The sequence below is a fragment of the Euleptes europaea genome, chromosome 9, assembly GCF_029931775.1.
Source record: "Euleptes europaea isolate rEulEur1 chromosome 9, rEulEur1.hap1, whole genome shotgun sequence".
NCBI lineage: Eukaryota > Metazoa > Chordata > Lepidosauria > Squamata > Sphaerodactylidae > Euleptes > Euleptes europaea.
In genome coordinates this window covers 9999410-10019709 of record NC_079320.1, presented here as the reverse complement: position 1 = coordinate 10019709, position 20300 = coordinate 9999410, and the positions used below count along the sequence as shown (strand labels likewise).

The window sequence follows — 20300 nt, the reverse complement described above, 5'->3', positions numbered from 1 at the left end:
CAGACCCAAGACATAAGAACATTTCTTGGACATCCTCCGTAAATTTAAATCTGTCCTGTGATTTTAGAAATGTCAAAAACCAGTGCCAAGGGTTAAACAAAGACTGAAGAAATGGAGCACAAATGAAGCCAAGCAAACATTTCCAAATGGGAAGAGCTACACATCTGGAGAAGAAGATGAGATGGTTTTTATATGCCGACAGTACTGATTAGCAGGCTCCAGGTGTCAGGTTGCAGCGTCTTGGGAGCAGAGAGCAAGGAAGGTTCCAGGAGTCAGAGGGTTTCAGTCCAAGGTCAGCGATCAAGGGTTAGCCAGCACTATTAATCAAGACACGGTCTGAGTTCCAGGCAACAGAGAGGCGTTAGGTAAGCATTTGCTGTACTGGTTGTAGCCACACCCAACAGTTTCCCCCAAGAGCCTTTTATGCTTGGCTCCAACTAATTCAGTCAGAATCCTGCAACAACTCATCTCCACTATTAGCCAAGAGCTGCTTTCTGTTCTGGAGGCGAGCACTGCATCTTCTCTCTCGCAACTCCATTTGTAGTCTTTTCCTACATTGCTGCAAAGGTGTACCTGATCTGGGAGGGGCAGGCACCATTGCTTGCCCTTTGTCTGCTGACTCAGGACTGAAGGGAGGCTGTGCTTCCTTGCCCAGCTCTGTCTGAGCCTCAGTCCCTTGCTGGCTGCCTTCTGTTAGCTCTGGGTTGGCTGCACAGGGCCCTTCTTCCTCTGATGAGTCCTCACTGCCATGCAGTCCTGGCTGACCCACGACACCGACTTTCTCCACCACTTAAGGAAGAATCAAACTGGCTTACAATCTCCTTCTTCCAAACAGACACCCTGTGAGCTAGGTGGGGCTGAGAGAGCTGTGACTAGCCCAATGTCACCCAGCTGGCTTCGTGTGTAGGAACGGGGAAACAAACCCAGTTCACCAGATTAGCATCCGCCACTCATGTGGAGGAGTGGGGAATCAAACCTGGTTCTCCAGATTAGAGTCCACTGCTCCAACCCACTGCTCTTAACCACTACACCACGCTGGCTCTCTATGGAGGTCATAGATCTCACAACCCTTGTTGCAGTTCTGAGATCCTAAGATTTCTTTCTGTTGTGGTTTGCTTTGCTGGGTTGCTTGATACAGAGGGAAGGGGGGGGGGGGAGAACACCAGTTTAAGCATCAATCCTGATTTATATGCCAGAGAGCCACAAGGCATTTTAAGCAAGACAAGCTAAAATGAGAAGCAGCAGAAGATGGAGAATGTGTGGCTGAAGACAGATTGGCCAGCAATTCCACACAGCTATCAATTTCCTCAGATCTTTAAACAAATTCCTTTGGTGACACAGCAATGTAATTTATGGCCCGTCCACAGAGAACAGTATATACCCCAAGCGAAGACTTCTACAAATATATGGTTAGCCAAGACCAGGCAAGACTGCAGCTAAAACAAAAATAACGATTCTGCAGACCTGATTTTTTTTTTAAAGATGATGCTATTTTGCTCTGTCTGCTATCCTTCTTCTGTCTTCTCCTCCTCTTCTTTGCCTTCCATTTAAAAATATGCTTTATTTCTAACAGAGCGGTTCCTCGGTGGAACAGACTTCCTTGGGAGGTGGTGAGCTCTCCTTCCCTGGAGGTTTTTAAGAAGAGGCTAGTTGGCCATCTGTCAGCAATGCTGATTCTATGACCTTAGGCAGATGATGAGAGGGAGGGCACCTTGGCCATCTTCTGGGCACGGAATACGGGTCACTGGTAGTGGGGTAGTTGTGAATTTCCTGCATTGTGCAGAGGGTTGGACTAGATGACCCTGGTGGTCCCTTCCAGCTCTATGGTTCTATGATTCAATGAAGGAAACCATTCTCATTTAAAGCACTGACTGATCAACTTATTGAGTGCAATTCACTGACTGGGGCCTGTATCAGTTGGGATCCTTCATACCTTCCAACTAGATCGGTATTTTTTCTCCATTTTCATATGAGATAGGTACAGGGCTTATACCGAATAGGACTACCAACATTTTACCTAGCAGCAGCTCTTGTGCCTTTAACAACAATCGCATGTGCAGACATTTAGCTGCAGAAGTTTTCCCTGTCACTCTTATCCACAAGCCAGGAAAAGTTTAATTTCCTACACACCTGTGAGTCAGGCTACCTTGAAGTATAAAAGCAGAGTCAGTAAAACCAGTAGCCATGACATTAAGTTATAATGGAGTGAGTCCTCCTATTTGGCTACTCTTTTTCTGTGGCTCAAATCTGCCTAGAATTAGAGCCAATTCATTAATTGTGTGACACAGGAATCAGCAGTGTAGAGAGCAACCACGTTTCCCCACCACCATAGAAACACACTCTGATTCCACTACTCCTGTATAGATTTCTAGTATGGTACAGGGTAGTAGTCAGAGAAGTGGACTTGGAATTGGGGAGATCTGGGTTTGAATCTCTGCCTGAAGAAGAGTGGGTTTTTTTATATTTCGACTTTCTTTACCACTTAAGGAAGAATCAAACCGGCTTACAATCACCTTCCCTCCCCCTCCCCACCATAGACACCCTGTGAGGTGGGTGGGGCTGAGAGAGCTGTGACTAGCCCAAGGTCACCCAGCTGGCTTCATGTGCAGGAGTGGGGAATCAAACCCGGTTCTCCAGATCAGAGTCCACTGCTCCAAATCACTGCTCTTAAACACTGCACCATGGTGGCTCTCCACTGCTGTGGTAAAACGTTTTGTAAACTTTACACTGGCAATTAGACAGGCTACCAGTTCTTTAACTCTGAAAGTATCAATCAGGACTGTAGTGGGGCCATAACCCCGAGCTGTGAATTCACTGCTTCAGGTAACTGTAAAATTCCAGGGGGTTACGGCTCAGTAGCAGAGCTCATAATCTGCATGCAGCTACTCCCTGATTCGGTGCCTGGTATCTCCAAATTAGATGATCTCAGCAGGCTTTGGGGAAGACCTTTCTCCACCTAATTCCCTGGAAAGCCAAGGCTGACCTAAATGGGCTCGTTTCACATGTGTTCACAGCAGGGATGCTACCCAGGCATTGTGGGACACCCCAGCAGCTGAAATATCCCCTCCAAACCTGAGGCAGGAAATCCCTTTGGTGGTCTGGTGAAGAGATTCAAGCAAAAGCTTCGATATTTTGCCTCAATTGCCTGCTCTGTTGTTTGTTCTGCCCAGCTTTAAAAACACAAGTTTTGGGGCTCTCACCCTGAGAGAGCCTTGAGGAATGGGCAACCCATTCACTTAAGGAAGGCAGAAGGGAGAAAAAAACAAAACAAAACAATGAACTGGGTTTCAAATAGTTTGATTTGCAGTTTTCGGCCTCTCCTGGGCCGCCCATGTCGGCCAAGAGACAATTGGAACAAATGGCTTTCCAAAGGGTTGCTATAAAGTACCTTCTGGTGGTGGTAGGGAAAAAAGGGTTTCTCACATAAGTTGTTTTTAGTCTCGACCCCAAAAGCCCTAGAAGACAGAAGGGGCTCTGCTTCCAAAGATGCTTTACCAAAAACTTCATGTTGTTAAGGCAAGTATATCGAATTTGGCTGTAAGAAAAGCACTTAAAGGTTGGGTGCACCACTGAAACGGAAATATTCTGAGCCCATGCCTCACTGGAAAGCCAGTGTGGTGTGTGAATACAGTCTTGGATTTGAAGAAGAGTTGGTTTTTATATGCCTACTTTCTCTGCCACTTAAGGAAGAATCAAACTGGCTTACAATCACCTTCCCTTCCCCTCCCCACAACAGACCCCTTGTGAGGTAGGTGGGGCTGAGAGAACTATGACTAGCCCAAGGTTACCCAGCTGGCTTCATGTGGAGGAGTGGGGAATCAACCCCGGTTCTCCAGATCAGACTCCACCACTCCAAATCACTGCTCTTAACCACTACACCATGCTGGAATGGGGTGAACCAGTATCAAATCCCCACTGAGCCAAGAAACTCACTGGGTGACTCCAGACCCATCAATGTCTCTCTGCCTAACCTACATCACAGAAATTTTTGTTAGTCTTTAAGGTACCACTGGATTCTTGCTCTTTTCTATTGCTAATGACAGACAGATGGCTACCCATCGTGATCTATCTCACAGGGTTGTTGTGAGGATGAAATGGGACAGCCCTCCGTCTGTTGCCTTGAGTTGTTTAGGAGCAAAGATAACAATAAAGGATGCACGGGATATCTGATCAGCAAACATTTCACCAAAGCAACTCAAGACCCCACCTGTCTTTCCAGCTTGAGACCCACAAAAACCACTGAGAGCTGTGCAAAAACATAAATGCATTCTGGCACAACTGCCGTTCGTTCAAAAGGGGTTTGAGCTTAAGATGTTCAATGTGCCAGATTAAAAGCCTTGTGAATTCAGTGCGCTCCCAACCTATTCTACTAAAAGAATGTTTCTGGGCTTCCTAGAGGCACCTGGTTGGCCACTGTGTGAACAGACTGCTGGACTTGATGGCCCTTGGTCTGATCCAGCATGGCCTTTCTTATGTTCTTAAATGCTCCATGTGAATACAAGGATCCCCCACCACATGCACACAGCATTCTCCAGCACATAAGGACAGAGCAAAATGCCCACATAAGCACAATTCCATGTGCACAACAGAAAAGAAGAAGAAGAAGAGCTGGTTTTTATATGCCCATTTTCGGTACTTTTTAAGGAGAATCAAATCGGCTTACAATCTCCTTCCTTTCCTCTCCCCACAACAAACACCTTGTGAGGTAGGTGGGGCTGAGAGAGTATGCAGCGAACTGTGACTAGCCCAAGGTCACCCAGCTGGCTTCATGTGGAGGAGCGGGGAAACCAACCCGGTTCACCAGATTAGAGTCCACCGGTCTTAATTGCTACACCAAGCTTGAGCACGTGTCTGTGTTTCAGCACTAAATACTTTCAAGTAACAGAGGAACTGACAGACCAAAGGGAATATTAACAAAGCTTCTACCTACCCGACATTTCTTATCGGCTGTAGGAGATGACCTGGATCGAACATGCACGGCGACTGCCTGGGTATCCAATCTGTCAAGCAAGTCCTCTGCCGACGCTGCTTTCCCAGGCTTCTTGGGGTATGCGGGATTCTTCTTTGGAGCTCGGTTGTCACAGTACGTTTGGGTGCACTTGTCCAATTGATCCGTCTGAGTGCCTTTAGTCAGCTCTGGATTAGCTCTTGGATCCTGACGCCGGTCTGTTTTCAAGTAATTGGGAAAAGAGCTGCCGTTGCTGCTGTTCGGGGTCTCCTTTTTGCTCTCGAACCCACTCAGGTCGAAGCAGCCCATAAGCCCAGGGGGGAGGGTAGCAAAGCCATGCCCAGTTTTGGAGACCCGCTCTAGGGACTCCCTACAATGGTACAGACTCAGATCTTGCAGAGAATTCATGCTGGAAGCCGATGACAGAGACTGGTCATCTGGAGCACCGGTTTGCAGGTACGGGGTCTGGGAGCCCTCGTGCACAAGGCTGGTGTCCTGTGACGCAGAAGAAGGACGTTTCCCGGTTTTGCGTTCAATGTAATCAGCCAGGGCGTTTTGCTGTAGCTGCTTCAGCTCCGGTTTGGAAAGACTGATGGTGGAGCAAGCCTTGCTCTCCCTCTCAAAGATCTTGCGCCGGTCCGCCACTGTGTTCTCTGGGAAAACAAAATGGAGGCCTTTCTTCTGGAGAGAGAAGGGCGAGAGCTCGCTGTCGGACACGCCTACTTCGTTCATTTTCTCTGGCTCCGAGTAAGACCTTTTCTTCTGCTCCGCAGTCAGGCGCTTTCTGCCCCCGATGCGGGGTACGTGAAGAGGTCCAGGAAGACTCTCTTTGTGGCCATAACCCAGCTTGGTCTCCATCGGAGTGATGCTGTGTCTCTCCTTCGGGGTATGAGGAGATGCCGCTGTGCTCCTCATCCCAATGTGCGCCGAAGCTGGCCGATGGACACTCCTCTTGGGCTCGTTTCCAAAGGAAGGGCTGATATTGAGGTCCTTGCGCCTGAAGGATGTGGCTCTCAGGACCCTCGACTGGGCATCTTTTATGCTGTTCCTGTAAGCCCTGTTGAAGGGGGTATCCAGCTGTAATCCGTTCAAGTCCTGGACGTTGCCCTTCCATAAGATTTCCCTCTCGGGCTCGTCCATCAACTGGAATGTGCTTCTGCTCCGCTGCAGTTGTGGCGCCTGTTTTGGAGGCTCATTTTCGGTGAGCCCACTGTGGTAGACGCCCTGCCGCGTCGGCACCGCTACCGCAGTTGTTGCTCCCGTCTGCTGCTCCGCAGAATGCCAGCTAGCCCTCTCTGGTGCATTGACCCCTTTCTCACTAGGATATTGCATATAGGGGACCAATTCTGAGGGAGTGCTACTGGCTAGCTTGCAGTGTTCACCCACCAACAGGCCGTGCTCTTGAGAGTTATGTAGGTTTTGGATGTCCTCGATGGTATTAAGGCCGGGCTTGTTTGACCCATAGTTCTGGCCAAAACTGTTCACGCTCATACTCTGAGGCCTCTGGTGGCATTGTTCACGCTGCTCTATCTTGCTGACCTTCTCCAGAACAGAACAACGGGCCTTTCTAGACTCCATTTTCCCATTCTGGGTGCTCTGGAAGCTTTGGGAGCTGCTAGAACTATGCCGGCGAATGCTGAAATCTGATGTCTTTGGGTGCAGTTGAGAAGAAGGCTCATCGTACTTTGGCTCTGCACTGTGGATCCGTTCACGGACATGCTCCGTGCCCGAAAATCCATCGTGGTGTCTTTCCACGGCCTGCCATTGTCTATCCTGCCAGTACTCAGGGATCTGCCTATGACAGTCTCTCTCTGCTGGGCCATTGTTCACAAAATGCCATTTGGCATCACAGCGGCTTCGGCATTGTTCCAGCTCCTTTGGATCCAAGTTGTTTTGCAACTTAGTACTCTCTGGGATGTTTTGCAAAGACGAAAAGCGATACTGTTTGGCCTTGCTGGAGCTCCATTGGTTTTGTGCTGTGGGATCTCTCTCGCTTTTCTGCGACTTGGCGTTCTTCTCCTCTGGGTGCTCTCCTGCCCCATAGACACCTTTGCTGTCACCCCCATCCCTCAGGTGAGACAGCCACGGCTGAGAGCTGTAGTTGACAGACTGTGCATTTCTTGTGGTTTCCTGGATTATGGGTGATGCCATATACGAGGGCCCTGACTCATCCTGCCTTGGAGAAGTTGGGTAGGCCTGAGGATGCGATCTGTACAAGGCCAACTTTGCAGCTGGGTCGCCCGCATCCTTCTTCTTCCCCGCTGTCAGTGGCACGCATTCAGGATGATAGAAGACAACAGTCTTGTTCGGAATGCTTTGGTTTCCATTCACATCCAAGCTAGAATGTTGACTGCAGGCTGTCGCCTTTGCATAGGAGTCTGGAGAAGAAGCAGGGGCCGGTGCGTACCCGCGCTCTTTGGCAAGCGCCGGGTAAACCATCCCAGCGTTGCTTGCGGAAGGGTGAGGGACCTGGGCAAAATGTGGTTCGGGAGAAGGTACAGGATAAACGCCAGTGGGAAGCAAAAACTGCCCCGGTTGAGCTGCCTGCGTATATACCTGCTTGGGCTTCATAGTGGGGCTGGTCTCTGGGCTCTTCTCCATCACTGTGTGGAGCTGTCCTTCGAGGAATGCAGATTTCTGGAGCTGCCCCAAAGGAGAAGGGGTACCTGGGCCCAGGTGAGGCCAGACACCTTTGGAATGAGTCCTACATGGCTTTCTGTGATCGATACTAGACCAAGAGCTGGGCCTGTCGTGGTGCCTCGTCGCTGCATAACTATCGCTACGGGTCGGCGGCATGGGAGGCCCTTTCACGTACTGGCTCTCACTGTCAGACGAACTCCGGGTTGGTGGGCCTCTGCTGTAGCCATGCAACCGGCTGGAGGTGTAACCTTTAGCCTGGGCCTCACCGCTAGGCGAAAGACCGGAAGACTTCACCTCGTATTCCTCTGAAACCCCTCGCTGGGCATTGTAGACCGTTTTAATGTACCTAATATCCGCCTGTCGCATCCCCCCTTCCTGCGGCCTCACCCGGGAATGCACATTCTCCATGGAGTATGACCGTTCCTTGCAGAAGGTAGGCACTGGATACTCGGGCGTGCTGGAGCTGGTGGAGAAAGAGCTGTACGCAGAATCCCTCTTGCTGTGGAGATGGGGAAGTTGGTCGATACTGTTGGTGGATTTGGCTGGTGACAGGTGGTAGGTTTGATGGGAGTACCCTGCAGGAGTATGGTCCAGGCTCTCCATGCTACCCCTGGAGCTGTACTGGTCAGGGCTTCTTCTCAGATAGCCATGGTCATAACTGGATAGGTCGCTTGTGGAGGAGCTGCAGAACGGATGCAGAGAGAGAGAAGCGAAAAACCCGTTAGTGTTAACATGCGAGCAAGAGAGATCTGGACTGGCTTATAAAGGGACACTGAGGGATATGTTTAGTTTTTAGAGGAACAGACGAAAACCCATATTTGGACCTCGTTCTGTTCTTAGTCTGCAGTCGTCCCGGTTTTGTGAGGAGGCATTGCTTCATATCACAACACATGCCTCTTATTTATCACTGTGAAGGGAAGGAAAAAATAGATGGAGGCAGGGCTCAGGCATCGGGGGCTTTGCGGGGAAGTCTGAGCATGTCTGCTCCACCCGGACAATCCATCAAAAGCATCTTAAACATTGCAAAAAAAAAAAAAAGTCCAGATATGAGAGAAAGAGAGAGATCGAGGGAGTAAGAGAAGCTGGTAAAGGGGGAAGGAATTTGCTTCCTCTCTGCCTCTTTCCTTTTCCCCTCCTTTTCATTTCTTTTCTTTTTATGGAGGTGAAGGCTATACCCTGGCAATGTTCCTGGAAATTCAAACTGGGCAGGAGACATTTTGTTTGCTGTGAGAAAACTAAACAGACATGACAGAGAAAGAAGCGAGGGAGGGACGGAGAGGCAGAAAGCTCGCTGGTTTCAGTCAGACACCAGCTGAGTCTCTCTAAGACCTTCCAGTGGGCAAAGTTGTACTTTCGAGGGGCTCAAAGATTGCTATAGAAAGAACAGGACAGCTCTACTTGTTGAGGAAACTCTGGTGTTGGCAAAACAGCAAACACTGTCCATTTGTCATTTTAGTTGCTGTATGGACGGGAAGAAGCTGGTTTTTTGGGCTCTTGGACTCTCTTTTTGTTCATAACAGCTGAAAATGGGTTGGCCTGAAAATTAACATGGCTCACAGCTGGCGATGGACCTAGGAAGTTGTCACTTCAACCTCAAAGCCTAGCTCACTATAATCACAGTAGAGTAAAGCTACTGTGCTTAGCTTGAATTCACCGTCTGTAAAATGCATGAGTCCAGTAGCACCTTAAAAGGTAAAGGTCCCCTGTGCAAGCACCGGGTCATTCCTGACCCAAGGGGTGACGTCACATCCCGACGTTTTCTAGGCAGACTTTGTTTGCGGGGTGGTTTGCCAGTGCCTTCCCCAGTCATCTTCCTTTTACCCCCAGCAAGCTGGGTACTCATTTTACCGACCTCGGAAGGATGGAAGGCTGAATCAACCTTGAGCCGGCTACCTGAAACCGACTTCCGTTAAAGACTAACAAAATTTCTGGTAGGGTTTGAGTTGTGACTCACAAAAGCTCATACCCTATCAGAAATTTTCTTAGTCTTTAAGGTGCTACTGGACTCTTGATCTTTTCTACTGCTACAGACAGACAAACACGGCTACCCATCGTGATCCATCTGTAAAATGGGAATGAATAGACATTTGCCTCAGAAATCCACCACTCACTGATAACCAGGAAGCATGAGAAATTCCCACGCTTCCTGGTGTGCCTGAATACTGCTACATATATGTATGACAGTGAACAGGCCTTAAACCTGAGCCCTACAGTTGCCATGAGCAACTTTTGTCTACTTCCAATTCCAACAGAATTAGCCATTTTCCTGTTTAAAAAAAAGTTAACTATCGCAGCTGTTTTTGCTGTTTGCTGTCTTTGTAAGTAAGAAGCAGATGAATAATCTCAATCTTGGACACTCTGACCCCTTCGACATGCTCCATACCTAGTGCTTTACTGACATATGCCGATACCGGCCTTTCCATCCAGGAGGCTAGCAATGTGTCCACTAGGTGCCACTGGAGTCCCTCCATGAGGAAACACCTGGAGAGACGGCATCTCTGCCAGAAGAGACCGGGCAGACACAGAGCAATCTGGGGGTTGCAGTTCTCTGCCAGGTCTTCGGCGTCGCCTCCGTGGCAAGCCTCCCTGGGATGAAACAAATGCTTTTGCCAGATGATTTGTGCTGGGTGTCAGGGGAGAGAGAACACACGTCTCTCTGCTGCAAGGGTTTTTTGGGTTTTTGTGTGTGTAATCCTAGAGTCTCTTCCTGCTTTCCCATCCCATGGCTCTTTTGATCTCAATAAATTACCCTTTTAATCTCCATAAATTACTAGCGGTGCCAGTATTTAGGTTTCACAGAGGGGCTTGAAATTCCAGTGGCTATGTTGGGGGGAGGGGGGGCACAGCCAATTGCCTTGTGCTGAGATTCCAAATCTGCGGGAAAATGAAAGATGTGCCAAAAGACAGAGGATTTGTCTACACATACAAAAGAAGTCTGAGAAACATCCTTAACTCTTTCCAGCTGTATCATGTTCTGTCTTCCTAACATCTATATATTTGTCTAAAAGTTGGAAACACAGTGTAGCAGGCAGGAATGACAGAGTTCTATGTTTCTATATAATCAGGTCTACATAAAGAACTGGTTATATGCCCTGACCTGGACAGCCCAGGCTAGCCCGATCTCAGAAGCTAAGCAGGGTCAGCCCTGGTCTGGTTAGTACTTGGATGGGAGACCACCGAGGAAGTCGAGGGTTGCTATGCAGAGGCAAGCCCTGGCAAACCACCTCTGAACGGTCTTGCCTTGAAAACCCTAAGGCAAGAAAAGCCGGATTCCGCAGCATGCATGGTTTTTCCAAATAGAATACATTTGCAATAACTGGCAGAACCAGAACACATGAATCAAATAGAAAACATTTTAATAATATATTATTAAGACTGCAGAATTTTTGGTGCAGAATTTTGCTGTTTTTTGTTTTTTTGTTTTTTTTTACAGTAAAGTATACCCAACCCTGCCCTGACCTGGATGGCCCAGGCTAGCCTGATCTCGTCAGATCTCAGAAGCTAAGCAGGGTCAGCCCTGTTAGTATTTGGATGGGAGACCACCAAGGAATACCAGGGTTGCTGTGCAGAGGAAGGCACTGGCAAACCACCTCTGTTAGTTTCTTGCCATGAAAACCCCAAAAGGGGTCACCATAAGTAGGCTGCGACTTGATGGCACTTTACACACACACATACCCAACCCTGCTTATGCAGTGAGCAGCTAAACTAGAGGCCTGGGCTGAGAACCAACCAGGGCCTGCATGATTCCTCAGCCTGTAGAGAAATGTGGGCAAAGCTCAGTACTTGACAACAAATGAAGCTGCCTTATACTGACTCAGACCCTTGGTCCATCCAGGTCAGTATTGTCCACTCAGACTGACATCGGCTCTCCAGGGTCTCATGCAGAGGTCTTACACATCAGCTACCACTTGGTGCTTTTAACTGGAGATTTATTTAATTTATTTTTTTTCAATTATACCCCACCCTTTCCCCTGCAAAGCTGGGACCTTCTGCATGCCAAGCAGATGCTCTACCACAGGGCGGCTAACATCATATGAATACAATATATTTAAAAATTGACACCATAATATACAGTTTAAAAACATACGGTTTAATCTAGCTAAAACATATATCCCATACTATTTTATTTATTTACTTACTTTATTAAGCTTATACCCTGCCCTCCCCAGCAAAAGCCGGGCTTAGGGCGGCTCTCCATGATCCAAGGAGCATGCCTATTATATTAAGTGATTTGGCAGGACAATGCTGCTGCAGTCGTCTTGTGTTGTGGGCTTCTTAGAAGCAACTGGTTGGCCACTGTGTGAACAGACTGCTGGACTTGATGGGCCTTGGTCTGATCCAGCATGGCCGTTCTTATGTTCTTATTAAAACAATGATTAAAACCTGCCCCATAACATCAATAAATGAAAAGCAACATATTTCTGATGGCACGCTTGGTTGTGAAATATAGGTCACAGCAAGGCCTACAGGTAGTCCAGGGGAGGGGCTGTGGCTCAGTGGTAGAGCATCTGCTTGGCATGCAGAAGGTCCCAGGTTCAATTCCCAGCATCTCCAGTTAAAGGGACCGGGCAAGTAGGTAATGTGAAAAACCTCTGCCTGAGACCCTGAAGAGTCTGAGTAGACAATACTGGCTTTGATGGACCAAGGGTCTGATTCAGTATAAGGCACCTTTAACAGGAGATGCCGGGGATTGAACATGGGACCTTCTGCATGCTGAGCAGATGCTCTACCACTGAGCCACAGCCCCTGCTCAGCGACAGAGAAAGAGGCCTTTATGAGAAGAGAAAGTAAGTGTTCTTCTTCCTGGAATGGGAAGCAAACTTGCACCGATTTTCAAAGGGAAGCTTGCGGGCCAAGGTGTTGCGAGGCTTACCTGGAATGGTAGGCTTGGTGCCAAGGAGCGCCAATCATGCCCTGAGATATTTGCATCATACTGAGATCGGGTGGGTTCTCTGGGATTTTGGCTGAATGCCAAGAGTGCGGCCGGCCCCCAGGATCGCTTCGCCTGGAAAGGAAACGGAGGGATAAAATAATTAGAAACGGCCTCTATCCTAGACAACAGACATGTGACTGTTATATAACACTGCTGTTGTTGCAACCATGTGCTAGGTGCTGTCCAGGTTCTCTCCTATTGCTTATTACATTTCAATAGGCTATTATTTCACAAGCACAGTTCGCTGGGACAGTCTCTTGAACCCGGTCGCATCAACGATTCATTTTCCTGGTCCTGATGCCTGAGAACATTTGAGACCCAAACACCCAGAATGTCATTAGATTTATTTCTATTATGCTGTAAATATGGCAACCTTAAAGACAATTTTAACAGGTGGGTCGACCCATAAGGGGGATATGCTTTGACCTATATTGGAACATACCACTGGCAAAATCATTTTTAAAAAAAATCTATTTTAAAGCATGCTTGTTCTTCAGAGAAAGAGAGCGTGACCAGGCACAGATTAAATCAAACTTCTGAATGGGAAGCTGAGTTATCTATGGCAGCAAAGAAAAACCAGCTGTCCAGTGGCAACTTGGAGATTTAGAGTTTATCCTAGCATAAGGTTTCATGAGACAGAGCTGAGGTGTACATCCATCATGCTAATTCATATGTGTGTGTCTAAAGTGCCGTCAAGTCGCAGCCGACTTATGGCGACCCCGTGGGGTTTTCAAGGCAAGAGACTAACAGAGGTGGTTTACCATCGCCTTCCTCTGCATAGAGACCCTGGTATTCCTTGGTGGTCTCCTGTCCAATTAATAACTAGGGCCAACCCTACTTAGCTTCTGAGATCTGACGAGGTCAGGCTAGCCTGGCGCATCCAGGTCAGGGCGCTGTATGCCCAATACAAAGGTCGAAGGAGAGAGATGGTACGAACAGAGGTCTATTTAAAACACCATTCAATCCAAACAGTCACCCGTATTCTCAGAGAAGGTACGAGCCACTCTTATGTGTTGTTAGATAAGCAAAGGAGTATTAAGGTAGAATCTAGTGAAGGTTGAACAAGATAAGCAGATACAATAGGAAGTTACAGAGGTCGGAACTAATTAGCAACTGTACACATGAAAACATGAAGCTGCTTTCTATTGAATCAGACCCCTGGGTCATCAAAGTCAGTATTGTCTACTCAGACTGGCAGCGGCTCTCCAGGGTCTCAGGCAGAGGTCTTTCATATCACCTACCTGCCTAGTCCCTTTAACTGGAGATGCCGAGGATTGAACCTGGGACCTTCTGCATCCCAAGCAGATGCTCTACTATTGAGCCACGGCTCCTTCCTCTGTAAGGGGTGGGCTATGTATCTATTGTAATACTTAAGTGCCCAGGAAGTCCCAACCAACTTACATTACAGCGACCCATCATGGAGTGTTCAAGGCCAGAGATGAGCAGAAGTGGTTTGCCATTGCCTTGCTTCTGTGTAGTGACCTTGGACTTCCTTGGTGGTCTCCCATCCAAGTACTAACCATGGCCAACCCTGCTTAGCTTGCAAGCTCTCACAAGCTTGGGCTAGTCTGGGCTATTTAAACTGCTGTGTACCTATGGAGAATGCAAAATCCAGAGTTGTTGTTAAGGCAGGGGAGAACAGGCTTGAACTGGTTAATGAATTCTGCTTTCGCCATTTAGTGTTGGACTCTCCCTCTGAAGGTCTTTCATAGGAAAGAAGCAAGTTTTAAACCATCAGCTGGATGCCCTGTGAGATTAAAATGTTCACCTTCTGGTTTCTGAATGTTTTCATGTTCAATGGAAGACTTATTTATTATTGATTCACTTCATTTACATCCCACCTTTCTTCCCAATAGGGACCCAAAGTGGCTTACATAATTCTCCTCTCCTCCATTTTATCCTCACAACAACCTTGTGAGGAAGGTTAGGGTGAGAGTGTGTGACTGGCCCAAGGTCATGTGGCAAGTTTCCACAGTGGAGTGGGGATTCGAACCAGGGTCTCCCAGATCCTTGCGCCACACTCTAACCACTATGTCATGCTGGCCCTCCTAATAGATTTGTCTCCATTTGTAAGCATGGAAGATGAGCAAGTGGAGAAGAAGAAGAGGAGGAGGAGGAAGAGGAGGAGGAGCAGGAGGAGTTGGCTTTTATATGCTTTCTCTACCCCTTAAGGAAGAATCAAACGGGCTTACAATCACCTTTCCTTCCCCTCCCCACAACAGACACCCTGTGAGGTAGGTGGGGCTGAGAGAGCTGTGACTAGCCCTGCATTGTGCAGGGGGTTGGACTGGATGACCCTGGTGGTCGCTTCCAACTCTATGATTCTAAGGTCAACAAGCTGGCTTCATGTGGAGGAGTGGGGAAACTTATCCAGTTCACCAGATTAGCCTCTGCCGCTCCTGTGGAGGAGTGGGGAATCAAACCTGGTTCTCCAGATCACAGTCTACCGCTCCAAACCACCGCTCTTATTCACTGTACCATGCTGGCTCAGGGGAACTTAGAGCTCCAGGGGAAACCCACCTGGGCACAGGATTCCCTCCACAGTCTCCCATGGAAGTACTGACCACAGCCAACCCTGCTTAGCTTCCAAGTTATGACAAGCTTGGGCTAAGCTGGGCTGGCCCTTCAAACCCACTTCACATGGTTAAGGAAAATTAAATCAGAAGCATGCAAAATTCTGGGTATGCATTTCACAACAATACATCCTGGACGTTTGGCAGATGTAGCTTCTCTCATTTTTGCATGATGAACCGCCCTTACCCCAAATCCCTTTTCCATACCATCTGTCTTTGCATATGAAGCTGAAGAAAATAGTGGATGCATATGATTTTAGAAAAAACATTAAGTCCGGGAAGAATGGTGGATCTGAAAACAAACGGGAGAAGAAGCAGGACAGGCGGCATGTACATTGTTTGTTTTTTCTAGGATTCCTGAATGTCACACTATTTCAATAATTCAAGCACATTAAAATGCCTCTCAAGAACTGCCAGCATGCCAAGAGAAATAAATTAAAGACTCAGGGGAGAGCAAAATTACCCATCTACAGTGGAGGTTGCCCACGGAATGAACCGCTAGTCTGGCTTTCCACAAACTGCAAAACTGAATTGTTCAAGATGGCTTTTCTACGCAGGCAGTAGGGTAGCACTATACAAAATGGTTTCACAAAGTTACTTGGAAAAATGATTTGCGACTGTGGTCTATACAAAAGCTTTTTAAACTGTGGGTCGCGACCCCACATGGGGTCGCATAACTGCATGTGGGGGTCGCAAAAAATATATGTATACCAAAGAATTGTTTTAAAATAAATTTCTTTATGATTTATTATCAGTAAATGTCTGATTTGTATACCTATTTTTTATACCTATATACCCAGGGTTGCCTAAAAATTTCTCGGGTGAAAAGGGGTCGCGAGTGGGAAACGTTTAAGAAGCCCTGCTCTATACTTCTATCACTTACTGTAAGTAGGATCTCACTATGTACTGTTTGCACCACTTACAGCTCATTCCTGAGCTTGGGGGCTGAATGGGCTTAGGAGGTGCCGTGACCCTTATGCCGGTGTCCCTGATACTTGTGCTGTGCAAACAGGCACAGACGCCGGCGTAGTACCACTTGCGCCAGCCCCCCTGGACTGCCGCAGCAGAGTAGCCCTTGGATGCCAGCTCAGCTTCCCGCCGGTGTCCTGGGATGTGTTCCCGGGCGTTTCGGGGGGCGGACCTGCCTGTAGGCAGCTTCCTAACCCCTTTCAGCCCAGGAACATCCCCCTTTAGCAACAGCGGAGCTGCGACAGCTTTTTGTTGGTGCAGCATCGCTGTTTTCAATGCCCCCCCCCCCACTGAGAGCCAGCGTGGTGTAGTGGTTAAGAGCGGTGATTTGGAGCGGTGGACTCTGATCTGGAGAACTGGGTTTGATTCCCCGCTCCTCCACATGAGCGGTGGAGGCTAATCGGGTGAACTGGATTGATTTCCCCACTCCTACACATGAAGGCAGCTGGGTGACCTTGGGCTGGTCACACTCTCTCAGCCCCACCTACCTCACGGGGTGTCTGTTTTGGGGAGGGGAAGGGAAGGTGACTGTAAGCCGGTTTGAGTCTCCCTTAGGTGGTAGAGTAAGTCGGCATATAAAAATCAACTCTTCTTCCTTTTCTAATTTCCTTTTCTTAATTTTTTTTTTTTAACTCTTTCCCCCTCTGCTGGCAGCGGCCAAACCTCTTTGGAGGCACCGCGCCGCCACCACGGCCATGCAATTCCCGGCCGCCGCAGCTCTCAGGAAGGAGCTATTAATGTGTCATGTTAATACTTATGCTACGCTTCAGATTCAGTCGTTTAGAGTTCTGGTTGGTTCCAGACTTCTACAGTCCTAACGCATTAAAAATATTGTCGAAGGCTTTCACGGTCAGAGTTCATTGGTTCTTGTAGGTTATCCGGGCTGTGTGACCGTGGTCTTGGTATTTTCTTTCCTGACGTTTCGCCCGCAGCTGTGGCCGGCGTCTTCAGAGGAGTAACACTGAAGGACCGTGTCTCTCAGTGTCAAGTGTGTAGGAAGAGTAATATATAGTCAGAAAGGGGTTGGGTTTGAGTTGGGTTTGATCCTAATGCATTCTTTATCAAATGTTCCATTTTTGTCGATTGTATTGACTCACTCCGGGTAATCTGCCTTGCGTCCCTGTGAGAAAGGCGGACTATAAATAACACAAGGAAATGAATAAAAGTTGAGCAAGTCACATATCACATGTCGACTGTCCTTTAAAAGGCCTCTTTTGTTACTGCTTTGCAGAGAAAGCAAGGAAACGGAATGCTGCAGGCTACGAGGCGACAGGATTTAACTCCCAAGTCGCAGCCTTGGAAGAGATCCTCAACACGTCGCCTCGTGGAACACGGAGGCCTGAGGGATTTACAGGATTTCTTTGTGGTCCTGGTCAAATCAAAACCGAGGACATTCTCATTTCTTGCATGAGAAAGCACATTGTTTGACAGGAATAAAGCACGCTCTCCATGGAAGCCTCCAGCAACGGAGTGGACAGAAGAGTCGCTGTGCCAGGTTTGGGTTTTTTTTTTTTTAAGCCAGTAATATTTTAAAAAGCACTTCAGCCCCAGAACAGAGGGATGGGTAAATACAAAGCAATGCATCTCATCCAAAAGACAAGTTCAAGTAATGTGCATGCAGGGGGAAGGGGTTGTGTCCATAACCTACCTCTGCTCAGAAAATGCAGATTAAATGCATTACAGCAGGGGTTTAAAAACCACTCACAGCCAGCGTGGTGTAGTGGTCAAGAGCGGTGGTTTGGAGCTGTGGATGCTAATCTGGAGAACTGGGTTTGATTTCCCGCTCCTCCACATGAGTGGCGGAGGTTAATCTGGTGAAGTGCGTTGGTTTCCCCACTCCTCCACATGAAGCCAGCTGGGTGACCTTGGGCTAGTCACAGCTGTCTTAAAGCTCTTTCAGCCCCACCTACCTCACAGTTGTTGTGGGGAGGGGAAAAGAAGGAGATTGTAAGCCGGTTTGAGTCTCCCTTAAGTGGTATAGAAAGTCGGCATATAAAAACCAACCCTTCTTCCTCTTCCAGCAAAGATTTGATTTGTGCTTTTCTGAGCCAGTCTGGGTGAATGGGGAGGGCAGAGTTTGGAGAGGGGAGGAACTTCAATGCCATAGAGTCCAGTTGCCGAATGGCCATTTCCCCCAGGGGAACTGATTTCTATCGCCTGGAGATCAGTTGTAATAGTGGGAGATCTCCAGCCACCACCTGGAGGTTGGCAACCTTATGTACCACAGAGCCATGGGCCCCACCCCCTTAAAGCACCCCAGGCTTAAAGCAGAAGCAATGTGCCTTCTGCTCTGACGGGTACTTCTTCCAGAGTGAAACAGGAAGATACCTCTGAGACTTACATTATGTCATTAGTGGAAGAAGCAGAAGAAGAGTTGGTTTTTATATGCCGACTTTCTCTGCCACTTAAGGAAGAATCAAACCGGCTTACAATCCCCTTCCCTTCCCCTCCCCACAACAGACACCCTGCGAGGTAGGTGGGGCTGAGAGAACTGTGATTAGCCCAAGGTCACCTATCTGGCTTCGTTTGTAGGAGTGGGGAAACCAACCCGGTTCTTCAGATTTGCCTCCGCCACTCATGTGGAGGAGTGGGGAATCAAACCCGGTTCTCCAGATCGGGGTCCACCGCTCCAAACCACCACTCTTAACCACAACACCACACTGGATCTCTAGACTTCAAGACAAGAATAACACAGAGATATTGTCCTATACGACACTAAAGACACCTTCTCATGCTGGGTGGGATCCAACCAACTTTTCTGCTGGTGAAAAAGGAAGGGGTGGTGGTTTTTGACCACTAAAAAAAGGCTATGCTGAGAATGATGGGACCCACATAGTGAAAAACCATTTGGAACGGGGACTGCATTGTGGAAAGATATAAAGTGAGATTAAGTGGCTGGATCAAATCTGCTGTTTTTAAATGTGTGATACTCTCCAGGATCAGAGGAGCATGCCTAACATATTAGGTGCTTTGGAACACAGGCAGGACAATGCTTCTGCAGTCGTCTTGTTTGTGGGCTTCCTAGAGGCCCCTGGTTGGCCACTGTGTGAACAGACTGCTGGACTTGATGGGCCTTGGTCTGATCCAGCATGGCTTCTCTTACGTTCTTATGGAGGACTGGGCTATCCATGGCTACTAGTCAACATGGCTATTAGTTATGATGCATCCCTATTCTCTCCAGGATCAGAGGAGCAGGCCTATTCTATTAGGTGCTTTGGAACACAGGCAGGATAATGCTGCTGCAGTCGTCTTGTTTGTGGGCTTCCTAGAGGCTCCTGTGTAAACAGACTGCTGGACTTGATGGGTCTGGGTCTGATCCAGCATGGCTTTTCTTACGTTCTTATGAGGATTGGAACTCAAAGGAGAAGTGGCCCATTTTTAAATTTAATGCCATTTTAGCCACAATTACATGTGTGTGTGTGTGTGTGTAAAGTGCCTTCACGTCGCAGCCGACTTATGGCGACCCCTTTTTGGGTTTTCATGGCAAGGGACTAACAGAGGGGGTTTGCCAGCTCCTTCCTCTGGTATTCCTTGGTGGTCTCCCATCCAAATACTAACCAGGGCTGACCCTGCTTCCCTTCTGAGATCTGACGAGATCTGACGAGATCCGCAGTATCAAATTACAGGTGCAGCAAATGAGAAAGGGGAAAAACACAGATATGCAATCAAGCCTATTGAATCAACAGCATGAAAAATGGTTGTTTCTAAATGTGTTTACTCAGCGAGACTAGCACAGCAGGCTTACTTCTGAGTATACATGCACAGGGGCGGATTGCAGGACCAACCACATGTTGACTGCAGCCTAAACCTCCTTTCCCCAGCATTTCACGAGTCAGCAATCTAGAAGTTGCCTTGTGGCATTCATCAGCATCTTTTGACAGCAAACCTCTGGCCAAAGCAATATCCGATTGCAGTGGTATTTGGCCCTGGGCTATTTGCTTCAGTTCCTTGTTCCTCAGAGGGCCAAACCAGACATGCTCAAGGAGTTATATGACTGGAACGCCCAGGGATTTTTAAAAACTGAATTTTCAGGCCTGGGGTCCTGATTTGGATCAGGATGGTGGAGAGAGAGGACTGTGTAGAGGGGAATTTCAATCCTCCTCCTTCCTGTCTTCCTAGGGTTGCCAGGTCCCTCTTCACCACTGGCCGGAGGATTTTGGGGCAGAGCCTGAGGAGGGTGGGGTTTGGGGAAGGGAGGGACTTCAATGCCATAGAGTCCATTTGCCAAAGGGGCCAT

The 20300-nt window shown here is 48.2% G+C and overlaps 1 protein-coding gene across 1 annotated transcript in view; it reads right to left on the bottom strand.

Moving 5' to 3' along the window:
• Nucleotides 1-20300, bottom strand: part of SHROOM3 (shroom family member 3) — a 217753-nt gene that overhangs the window by 14085 nt on the left and 183368 nt on the right. The window contains exons 4-5 of the mRNA XM_056855663.1: nt 12462-12593; nt 4931-8270 (exon numbers count right to left, since the gene is read on the bottom strand). Coding sequence (XP_056711641.1) covers nt 4931-8270; nt 12462-12593 — 3472 coding nt within the window. The remainder of the gene's footprint in view (nt 1-4930; nt 8271-12461; nt 12594-20300) is intronic.